The 12,638-nt window shown below is 36.8% G+C and overlaps 1 protein-coding gene across 3 annotated transcripts in view; it reads left to right on the top strand.

Annotated features, from left to right (window-relative positions):
* LOC149217706 (alpha-mannosidase-like) overlaps positions 1–12,638 on the top strand; it is a 282,843-nt gene that overhangs the window by 48,196 nt on the left and 222,009 nt on the right. For all 3 annotated transcript variants that reach the window (XM_089393051.1, XM_089393049.1, XM_089393050.1), the window contains exons 13-14: positions 472–537; positions 701–757. In XM_089393051.1, the coding sequence (XP_089249177.1) occupies positions 472–537; positions 701–757 (123 nt within the window). The remainder of the gene's footprint in view (positions 1–471; positions 538–700; positions 758–12,638) is intronic.

Genomic DNA, 12,638 nt, shown 5'->3' with positions numbered 1-12,638 from the left:
CTGCACATTGGTAGTTATTTTCTAGATTAAGGCTTTTGTTTGTAAGATGATGGATTTTTCATTGGAATTAATTTACCAATTGAATAGTGGGGTGACAAAGGGTTTTATATAATGACTTATGTCGTTATATAACTATTGCGCAACAAGTGTATTTAATTAACAAGCATGATGTTATTATATTGGTGATGTATGCAGTTGAGAATAATATGCAATAGAATTATGATTCTTTTGCTTTTATTTTGGACTCTTTAGCCTAGGAGTTGCATTGTTGGCATATCTGCATTGTAGCCACAGTTTTACATCCTTTTTTAGATCTTTTTAAACAACATATACCATGAACAGTTTATTTTATGATAGCTACAATATTTTTGTAGGTGCAAATGGTTATAACTAGAAGCATTTAAATTGGGTAGATTGTGATTTTTGTATTATATTATGACTTTTGATTTATTTTTGAGTCATAATTTGCAGTGTGGTAACCTAAACATCAGTTTTTGCCCACCAACAGAAGCAGACCTTCCACTTGGGAAGAGCGTGGTTAGATTTCTTCATCCTTAATTTAGTTTTGGATGGTAGTTAGTTTTATGGCTGAATATTTTTCTTCGAGATTAAAAAATGATGCTTTTTACAAGTATATATGACTAAAAATTGTGTCCTTTTGTTTTATTATTTGTGATTCACTTGATCAAACTTTCTTTAGGTTGTAGTCGCATACAATCCTCTCGGTTGGAAGCGCAAAGAGACTATAAGAGTGCCAGTATGTATTCTTTTTAACTTTATGCTTTATATTTTTATGAAATACTAAATTTCATTTTTGGGGTGTTTGGTGCAATTCAATCCTAGTTCTCAACTGTCTTTACTGTTAATTGTGACTCTGCATGTCTCGGTTGCTTGTCTGTTATGACTATTATTGTTAGTTCCACTTTACTTTTCATTGTTATTGTACATATAACATATACATTTATAATAACTACCCAGATTCCATATGAATGGAAGTTCAGTTTGGGATAAAATGTTGCCTTTCCACCTACACTTGGCTACTTATATTAGTAAAATGTAATATTTTTTTGTAAGCTTGGTAGGACTACATCTTCATCATTTCCAACTTCTCACCCCAATCGGGGGGATAACACAATATTTGAACCCAAGACTTCCCGATTCAGTGAGACTTCATTTCCATGGCCATTGCCAATTGAGCTACCCCAAGCAGGCTAGTAAAATGTAATATTGTTTAGAATAAAGTTTTGTATTTCCATGCCAATTTGTGTTGGTGACATAGTTAATTTGAAGCTAACCACTATTTGTTTTTTCTATTTCTCAATGTTCCGCTAAGTATTGGGAATGTGGGGGCACCTTTCAAGGATGTGTGGAGAACATTGTCACAAATATATTTGATTTCTCCTAAATTTTTCATGTTACCAATTTGTCCAATATTTTAGAATTCTTTAGGTTTGAGTTCTTTCATCTCAACATTTTCCAATAATTTTCAATAGTTCCCATGATATTTCTGATAAAAAAATTCTGGATCCCCAGCGATATATTCCATGAATTGATATTTGCTACATTGGTGGAGAGAGCCCGAAAATTTCATGGGACCTCACTAGGTTGTTGAGGTCTTTCACATAGGGACCCTACCCCACACATTAAATATATAGAGCTAAAACAAATTCTACATGTAAAAGTAATAGATATTTATTTCTATATAATTATTCACATTTTTGTATACCCAAAACAACAACATCATTTAGAATAGGAAAATCAATGCATTCCTCATTATAAAACCATTGTTGTCCAAAATAAAATGAAATACCTTGATACATCACATCCATCATCATTTAAATAGTAAAGATTCATGTTACCAATCAGATTAGTAGTGTTGCTAAGGCATTGACATCAGGCTAGATGGGCACAGAAGGTAGGGACCCACTGTCACTTTAGCCCAAGCCCCTGCTACCTAGGTGCAACACCTCCTAAACAACCAACAAAGGAGTTGTTAAATAAAGTGAAAATTCTATTTCAGTTAATCTAGTAATTATTCACCTATATTTTAGATTATTTGTCCCAGTAAATTATTTACTGCAAATACTGAATAAAAACAAAATTGCAAATTTCACCAAATAATAAACCACAGGAACTGTGAAAACATCACACACAAAATCAACACCAATATGTTTGGAAAAAGTGTCCCTAGAAAAACCCCAAGATGGGTAAAACTGGTTCTACAGATAAGGGTTTATATTATTAATTCTTCAGCGAATTGAGAATATACATAAACTACTTTCCTTTTACTGGCAAAGCTTCGACAATTTTTCTCTTCACTATAGCTAACCAAATTGAACTTCTACAAATCAAATCGGCCTCCACTGAGCAACTCTCACTGCTTTATTGAATTCTCACTACTTCTGTGAACTCGCAATGCTTTATTGAACTCACACCGCTCACTGGAAATGTGCACTTTCTAGCAATTCGCTCTTCCTCTGGAAAATTAACCTCACAAGTTTATCTGCCTCCAACAATACGCTCAGCTTATTCACACTACCTCTAGTAAATCTCTTTGGAAAATGGAAACAAAAACCAAGTCTTCGACAAATCGCATTGGCAAACTGACAACTCACACTAGTAATTTCACCCTCCTTCTGTCTCTCAGGAGATTGGAATTGCCATGAAAAATTTCCTCCAACAAATATCTCGTCAATTTCTACCACTGAAACCCTACTACTGGTGTCTCCTACTCTATCATTATGCATCCCTTGCTTTCGCGTTGTGTCTCCAATAGCCCCATTGATTTCCTCTTATAATATCTTGTTGATGAATCAACATCCATGATCTAATCACAATCGATGGCTACGATCATCTTGATCCCATCAAGTCACTTTTCAAGAAGTCACTAGAGAGAAACCGACTTGTCTCAATTAATACTGGTTAATTAACCCATTTCCCTAAGTTAGGAAAATAATTAAAACTAGTTAATAAATCTAATCAAGACATTTTTCCCTTTATAAAATAAACTGGGCTTCAAGATAATTAATCCAATTGTGTTCCTAGCCTCATTGATACCACTTGAGATTGGAACACTTGTCTGAGCTACACAAACTAACACTCCCTCTTACTGAGGAAGGTGTTTTGTACAACACACATCTTATCTCTAAAGAAGATGAATCTTGCTTTCACCAAAGCTTGCATAAGAATGTTTGCTACTTGTTGATCTGTAGGTAGATACTGTAGCTTAAATGTCCTATGTTGTAGACAATCCTGATGAAATGATATCTGATGTCTATATTCTTAGACTTGTCATGAAACACCAGGTTCTTAGATAATTTGACGCAACTTTGATTGTCACTGTATCATTTTCGCCTCAACTCTCTAACCAAACAAAGCTACTAACAACTTAATAATCCAAATGGCCTCGCATGTCACCATGCTAGCTACTATATACTCTTCTTCTGCAGAACTCAATTCCAGAACTTCCGCTTCTTGTTGTACCAGGAGACAACTTCTAATCCCATGCTAAAGAAACACCCTAAAGTGCTTTTCCTATCCACTATATTTCCTACCTAGTATGTATCAATATAGCCCATCAACCTGATACCATCACCTCAAGTATATATAATCCCATACTCAATTATACCACACAAATACCACAACACATGCTTTTATTTTGTCTAGTGCACCCTCTTTGATTCAACCATGAACTAACTAAGAGAGTTTACTGCAAATGATATATTTGGCCTAGTGTTGACCAAATATATAAGAGAGCCAATCAACTGTTTATAGAGCTTGGGGTCCACATCCCTCTCCCTGGATGTATCTACCTTCCTCCAATTGGTTATCATGGGTGTGAACATGTCTCTATAATCTTCCATTCCAAACCTCCTTAGAATCTCGATGCAGTATTTTCGTTGCCCAGGGAAAATCTACCCATCTGTCTGCAACACCTCCATGCCTATAAAGTAGTGCATAAGCCCCAATTCTTTCATCTCGAACTCTAGTGCTAGGTCCCTCTTTCACTCCTCTATGAGCCCTAATGCACCTATCCAGAACAAGTTGTCCACATATAGGACAAGAATGAGTATTGTGACCCACCAAAAGTGGGTGACCCTATAGGAGAATTTTTCTCCTAGATATCGCTTTAGCTGGCAGGGAGTAGCCCCTGAAAACCACCATTGTAGCCGATACATTGTGCCATTTTAATCTCAACTCCCTACACTATTCATATGTCCCATCGCCCATTTTTGAGAGCATATGTTCGAAGGTGGAAAACCCAAACCGAAGGGTATGTTCTTCATTGTGCAATCGGGTGCTTATGCTTGTTTTCCTTGGGCATCTTGGGCATGGATTATTGGGTGACTTGGAACAAGGAATGGTTTTGATCGTAATTTTGTTCCCTCACCTTAAATGGGGCGTTAATCTTTAATCCTAGTCCCGTGGGATCTCCCCTATTGACCTGTGGTTTTAGGAAGGGCACTACTTGGAAAACCTCTATTTTGGTTGCATGGTCCTATTGTCGCACAGATTGTCACGACAACGCTCAGACCGGGGGCTGTCACCCTGATCCCCGATCTCTCCGTTTAAGCCTGTCTCCCGCGGCTAAGGGGGGTAGACCCTATAGGAAAAAGGACGACCAGCCGTGAATCAGTGGGTTTGGGAGACACGAAAGGAAACCAACACTAAATTGATTTTATTAAGTTAACAGACCAGTGCTTTGTGGAGTTAATGTTTAAACGATTAATTATCAGATGCTGCAGCAATATAAACCATGTAGAGTAATCATTTATCGTCAAATAACTCAAACAAAGATTTATTTTTATTAAATGCGAGAAAATGCTTAAATGATACTCCAACAATTCAAAACTTCGAAAGATAAAGCTCGATACACAACCACGAAATTTTTAAACGCTAACCAGATATCACACTCATAATCATTCAAGCATATTAAATCACATCAAAATGATGAACATTAATTCCACATCAAAATTTTAATCTCAGCAGGAAAAAATAAAACGTGATAAGTCCCCGAGCCAAGATTGAATCTGGCAAAATGTTTCAAATATATTTTTTATGATTCTTAATTTTTAAAACTCAAAACAAAGCCTAAAAAATGAAAAATCAAATCTAATTTAAATCTAATCTAAAACTAAAAAAAGTCAAATCTAAATTAAAGTCTAAAGCTTAAAGTATAAGAAAAGAAAATCTTTTTAGAAATTTTTAAAGTTTTATAATTTTTAGGGAATTTTTTATTTGTTATAAAATAATTTAAATTTAAACTAAAACTAAAACTAAACTTATAAAACTAAAACCCTAACTTAAAATCTAAAACGGGACCCTTTATATTTTATATATTTTTTTTTATAATTTTTATAATTTTAAGATTTTAAATTAAAACTAAAATTTAAGTCAAATCTAAAATCTTAAAAGAAATTTCTATGCTAAACTAAAAAATTAACCCAAACAAAAAGAACTAAATAAAAAAAATTTGCGATACATGAAAATTATATGTTAGCCTAAATATGAAATACAATGCCTAAACTACAACTAAAACTTTAATCCTAAAAAATTCGAACCATGCATAGAACGAAACCTGCGAAATGAAAAGTCGATGAGCTTGCAGGTCGATGGGAGCTTGACGGCGAGATTCTACTCGACGACGGAAGAGAAGGTTGCAGACGGGCCTGAAGCTTTCAGCAAAATCTTAATGGCGGAATGCTCTTTAACACAGCACGCAGGCAAAAAACTCAACGTATCATACAAGTTCTTGTCCGACGTGAATCCCTGGCCCGTGTATGTAAAAAACACGATTTGATTTTTCTTTGTAGCTGGCGTAAGGTGCGTATGAGGGAGTAAAGTCGAGGATAGCAGCGAGGAAAGCTTTGATTTAACGCTGGTGGATAAACGAAAAAGCTGTGACGGCGGGGATGAAAGGTTTTATTGTGTTTTGCAGGTGGACGGCCAAAGGATGTGAAAATTTTGCAGGTATAGCAGCGTTTAAAAAAAAAAATTGAATGACTGCCAGCAGAGAATTGATACAGATTTGAGGGCGTTTGACGGTGGCAGAAGGGAATGCTGCTTGCAGGCAAGTCGATGGAGAATTCCGCGATGATTGCAGGCTTTAAGAGCAGCGTACAAGTGATAAATGCGTATGACAGTGAGGGTGGAATCGATGGGAAAATAAAAGTGCGCAGAGAATGAAGGTTTGGACAACGGTAAATGGAGAAGCACAAGTCTAGGACCAAACTTCGAAATTTTACCCAAAAAAAATTTAAGACTCCAGGAAACAGTAGACAGATTTGCCTAGAGAAACCACTGTAGCTCTCCACGAAATTTATATTTGAATTTCCCTGCTCTAAAAGCACATGTAACCTGCAGAAAAAGGAAAACCCTAATATAATATGTGTATAAAACAAAATTGAAACCCCAGATCAGCTAAACAGCATAGATAAACCTTGGAAATCTTCAGAGACCCTGCAACTTGGAATGGAAAATCACCCAAAAATAATATATGCATAAACAAGAATAAAAACCAGTGTTGTTAAAATCGCGATAAAATCAAATCGCGATTTTTATCCCAAAAAATCGCGGGCTTTTTTTTATAACGATTTTTTTTTGAAAAAATCGCGATTTTTATTGAAAAAAGCGCTGAGGCGCGGGGCAGCGGGCTTTAAGTTATGAAAATCGATTTTTTATTAGTCATTTCTGACTTTCGCCGCGCGGAGGAGGAGGAGACGCCTTGTGGAGGAGAGCTGAAGGGTTTGGGAGCGAATCCAAGTGGTTTTAGGAGAAATCCAAGACAAGATCACCAATTTGTCCATAAAAACGGTATGTAGATTAAATTTTTTTTGTTTTCCTTGTTATAAACTTTGTTTTTCATTGTTTTTGGTTGAGAAATTTCATATGGGCACCATTTGTTTTCAATGTTCATTGTTTTTAAAGATTTTTTTGTAATTTTTCATTGATTTGGGATGGGTAACTTGGTATGACTATGGGAACCAATTTTTTATTTTTTTTTTCATTTTTTTTAAACATTGTTTATGTTTTTTGATTTTCATTGTTTTTTGGCATTTGCCATTTGGTTGGGTAACTTGGGATTTTGTAAATTTGTAACTTGTAATTTTGTAAATGCTAAATTGTAATTTGTAATCCTAAATTCCTATTTCCTAATCCTTATTTTTCCATAGGTTTGCAAATTCAAAATTCAAAAACAAACATGCCAAGGAAATTGGATCCTTTCTGGGAATATGGTGAACCTAAAGCTCCGAATGATAGACAAAACTTGAATTGCAAGTTGTGTGGAAAGGAGATATTCGGGGGGGTGTACAGGTTGAAGTTCCACCTTGCACAAATCCCTGGACGTGATGTGGGGCCCTGTATAAATACAAATCCTGAAATTATCCAAAGAGCCATGAGAGCATTGGGAGAATTAGAGCACACTAGAGAGGCCAAAGAAGAACTCAAAAGGCAACTAAAAAGGTCAGCTGAAGGAAGTGGGCCAAGTGGCACTGGTTCTACTGCAGCGTCAGTCAATCCGGTAGCTGCATCATCATTTTTTGTTCCTCGAACCACACCTGGTTCACAACCAACTATCGGTTCAATGCTAAAAAGAACTGAAAAAGAACAAGCTGATAGGTTGATGGCAAAATTTCTCCTCTGGAGTGATATTCCTTTCAGCATTGTAAGGAATAATCCATTTTTCCAACCTACTGTTGATGCTATTGCCAGTGTTGGCCCGGGGTACAAAATCCCTTCTCTTCATGATTTCAGAGGCCGGATTCTTCAAGAGGAAAAGCGTGACTGCACCCAAAGATTGGAGGATTTTAGGGCATCATGGGCACAAACAGGATGCACTGTTATGTCAGATGGTTGGACTGACCAAAAAGGGAGAACCCTTATAAACTTCTTGGTTAGTTGTCCCAAGGGGACTATGTTTATCAAATCTATTGATGCAACTCATCAAATCAAAGATGCAAGAACTTTATGTGATTTGCTGGATGTGTTTATTTTGGAGGTGGGTGCAGAAAATGTTGTCCAAGTCATAACGGACAATGCTGCAAATTATGTTGCTGCTGGTAGAATGCTTATGGACAGGCATCCTACTTTATTTTGGACACCTTGTGCTGCCCATTGTATTGATTTGATGTTAGAGGACATAGGGAAAATTCCCTTTGTCAAAGATATTGTTGACTCATCAAAAAGCATCACAAAATTTATTTACAATCACACATCTGTGCTTAGCTTGATGAGAAAATGCACCAACAACAAAGAGTTGGTGCGCCCCGCCATTACACGGTTTGCGACGAGTTTCATATCTCTTCAATCCCTCTTGAATTCTATGTGGGATTTGAAGAGAATGTTTCTTTCAGAGGAGTGGCGTGCTTCGTCAATGAGCCGCAAACCAGAAGGAGAGGCCGTGTGCAGACTAGTTTCATACCAGGAAGACTTCTGGGCGGGAGTGCAGGAGGTGTGCGCTGTTACTGAACCTTTGGTAAAGGTTCTTCGGTTGGTTGATGGTGAGAAGCCCGCAATGGGCTATTTGTATGAAGCCATGGACAGGGCCAAAGAAGCCATTCGGTCCTACTATGATGATAAGGGAGATGATGGGTTTCAGAGACAACTCCTTCTATGGGAAGTGATTGATGAGCGATGGAACAACACACTCCATCGTCCCATTCATGCTGCTGGGCTTTTCCTGAACCCTGCATTTTCTTATGCATGTGGGTTTGATTTTGATGCTGAGGTCGTGGAAGGATTATTAACCTGTGTCCAGAAGATGGTGAGATCTCCAGAACAACGTATAGAGATCTCTAGACAAATTGAGACATATAAGATGTCAGGTGGCACATTTGGCTTTGAGATGGCTGTCACTGATAGGACGATTAAAATGCCAGGTATTTTTTAGTTTGTACTTTGTAACTTTGTTTCAAATTTCATTGTCTCTTCAAATTCCATTTTTTTCTTGTGTTTATTTAAAATTTTATTTGTAATTTTGTTGTAGACGCATGGTGGAAGATGTGTGGTGGCAGAGTACCCCTTTTGCAAAAGCTTGCCGTACGCATCCTCAGCCAAACATGCAGCTCCTCAGGATGTGAGGTCAATTGGAGTGTATTTGAAAAAATACACAACAAGAAGCGCAATAGGTTAACACTTAAACATTTAAAATATTGCAAATTTCCAAATAAATTTTTGAATTCATTAAAGTTTTAAACAATATTTTTTTTATAATATTAATTATTAATTATTATTTCATGAACTTTGTACAGGTTGGAGTCCCATAGACTTAATGACATGGTCTATGTCTACTACAATCTTCGATTGTGGGTGAGACAACTAGAGAGGACACCTGATACGGAAGCCATCTCATTGGATGGGATTGACACCACTGCTGAATGGAGGGTTGAGACCGAGAGGCCTCTCATGGATCCCACTGATGATTGGTTAGTGCAGGATGAGGGGGAGGAGGAGGAGCAGGAGGAGGAGGAGGAGCAGGAGGAGGAGCAGGAGGAGGAGGTGACACCGCCTACCCGGGCTACCACTACCACCAGTAGAGGACGTGGTCTTCGTCTACCTCAGCCTCCTGTAGCTGCTACTACTAGTTCTTCAGCTTCTAGAGCACGTCAGACTCCACTGCCATTTCCACCAGCACAGGCACCAGCTTCTACATCTAGAGGGAAAGAGAAAGTTGTGCCATTTTCTCGCAAGAGGGGCAGAGGAAATCAATAGGATTAGACTTTCATTTTATTGTATATGACATTATGACATGATGAGATACATTATCATATTTTTTGTTGATATTTTGAGGCTGAGTTGGGACTCAGGACTTACTATTCAGGACATGATTCAATGTTATGTGTGATTTTAGCGCTAGAAATGATATTAAACATCTTATATATTAGTTTTTTTATCATATTTATGTGTCAATGTATTTATTTTATGTTGTAGATGGTTTAGATATTAAAAAAATTGAAAAAAAAATGAAAAAAAATGAATATTTTTGTGCCAAACGCTTATTTCCCGCTTTTTTCCCGCTTTTGCCGATTTTTTCCGCTTTATTCCCGGTGCCGATTTAATCCCGATCGCGCTTTTAACAACATTGATAAAAACCCTAGATCAGCTAAACAATTTACAACTTTTGACTCTTAAACACCCAGATTGATCAATAATTAGCAGTAATATTATCGAAAATTCTAGATTTACTATGAAAAACTTCAGAAAATCTCTCATGCAATTCAGAAAAATAAACTAAATGATAAACCCAAGATCAAAACTAGCTGGGCTCTGCAAGAAAATGCTTGCGGGAGTTGGCTGGTTCAGCCGAGAACTTCCCTAAATGCCCGCTGGTTTTCTTTGATAAGGGTTTCCTGCATAGCTCACTTCAACCATCAATAATGAGAGAAAAAACAGTACTAGATCTCAAAATCAATGGAGATACCTGCCATTACTTCAGAAAATCTAATACCATTCAAACCCTAGCAAGTGAACAAGATAATTATGCTCAACAATACTCTTCAAAAAGCTGTTACTAATGGCTGAAAATTAAAATATGCAGAAAATAAAATAGCTCACAGCACTTCCAGAGAGTAACACCAGCAAGATTTCAACCCCAAAGTCTTTCTTTATTAGCACCAGAAAAAGATTACAAGAAAGCTTTTCAGCACAGGACTCACAGATCGAATCTCCTCTCAAACGACCCATAGCACCTTATTTAAAGGAAAAATTCCCAGTAGCTAGTTCGAGTGATCCACGTCAAAATGATCTCGACCGTCGATGAGGATCAAGACATCTCTTAATCTCATCTGTCGAATTTTTTAATGCATTAAAAATTAAAATTCTGCATTTATTTACTCAAAAATATTATTATTTTATTATTTTTAGGTTTTTTCTTTATTTTATTATTTTGATTTAAATTTTGATTTATTTATTTTTTATAAATTTTTTTCTTTTGAATTTTTTTTTAATTTTTATTTTTCAGTTATTTTTTTAATTTTTTAATTTTTAATTTATTTTTAAATAGATCCTCGAACTTAGCCTTTGGAAAAATCACCTAGGACCTAGGACTTAGGACTTACGAGGGGATTAAAACATTTTCTAACCCTCAAGACACTTTACATCATGACTTTTACAACTTTACATCTCAAGGGGGAGAAACCATTTGACATAGACCCTCATAAACCACCCAGTTCTGCGACACAACTATAATCTAGCAGATTAACACACTAGGATTCTCCTAATATTCTAATGACAAAATCCATTCCGGCTTTGGGGTTAGGCTGAAGGAAAACTCTGCCGATCATAGATCGGTGAGACAAAAAACCTTCTGGAACGTAGATTATCACTAGGAAATTAGGTCCATCTAGGCAATTTACATACACGACTCATATTGCTAAGATTATTTACAATTCGCACATGCAAACTGGGTTTACAACATAAAATGATCAAGTCGACGATGACTGTCGAATGGCACGGACATGTCAATTAAGCGCCATCCCTTTTGTGAAAAAAGGGGGGGTACTGCTATGGGAAGTTGACACATAGTGGTCAACATCTGGCTCCACTTGGGGACACGTTGCTGCACTGTAGGAATGTGAGAATCCAGAATCTGCATCCACGCAATACACAATAAAACATAAGTAGCGTCCATCCAATAATCATCATATAACATTAAGCACATGAAAGATATAAGCTCTTCATTTATTAACTATCTGGAAAAGTAAATCTAATCCTAAAACAGAAATGAAAATGCTAAAAAAAACAAGGAGTAAGGTTAGAAATACAGAGGATGCCCCATGGCATCAGATGTGTTCAATATAGTGTATACTGAGCATTTGCCTGCTTTCAGGCAAATCTGTCGGCTGCTTGTCGGATGTGCCATGTCCAATTTTGCATATGGTAGGACTTTTTCCTATCCGAAAATCAAGCTGCTCACGGCCGTCTGATGCATCAAATCTTCTTTTCATTCTCTTTCTTTGGTGCTTTTTCTTCCTCGCAGGCCGTATCACTGATGGCATGGAACTTTCTGCTTCAAAACTCTAAGATGAAGTATGCAAGATATGCGTGACATGTATTTCTTCATTCTGCATCTGCCCTTTCAAGGATGATGGACCAATCTCACAGGTGCCATGAGTTATAACTTGATCTTCAATGTCTGGTGGATTAACCGTGTGAGTATCAATCTGATTATTAATTTCCCTTTCATCCAGGCAATTTTCAATGGAACAAAGAACCTCATAACAAGATGAAGTTTGCTGTAACAGATACAGAGGCTTCTGATCTATTGACATTCCTCGGTTTCTTTCATCTGTCGATTGTTGTTGAAATTTCTGACACTGTATTTTAATGGCATCCATCTGACTAGAGTGTTCAACCTTTATAGCACTAATTTCCCTGGCATGGTTTTCTTCCATATCTTTTATTACTTTATTGTTCTCTTCCTTTATGGTCATCAAGCAATACTGCATAGAGTTTATCTCTTCCTTATGATTTGCTTGCATGTTTGTCATATTTTCCTCTAAGCCTGATAACTTGCTTTGCATAAAACTAATTTCTGTGTCATGATTAGTTTCATGGCCTCAATTTCCTTAGCATGCTGATTTTGCATAATTTCCATCTCCTTATTACGTTTTTCCAGGTGGGTGCATAAAGTTCTCACA

Source organism: Pinus tabuliformis, chromosome 1_1, assembly GCF_031772625.1.
Source record: "Pinus tabuliformis cultivar Carrire ecotype Pingquan chromosome 1_1, CPIR1, whole genome shotgun sequence".
Taxonomy (NCBI): Eukaryota; Viridiplantae; Streptophyta; class Pinopsida; order Pinales; family Pinaceae; genus Pinus; species Pinus tabuliformis.
This window is presented reverse-complemented; position numbering and strand designations above follow the sequence as displayed.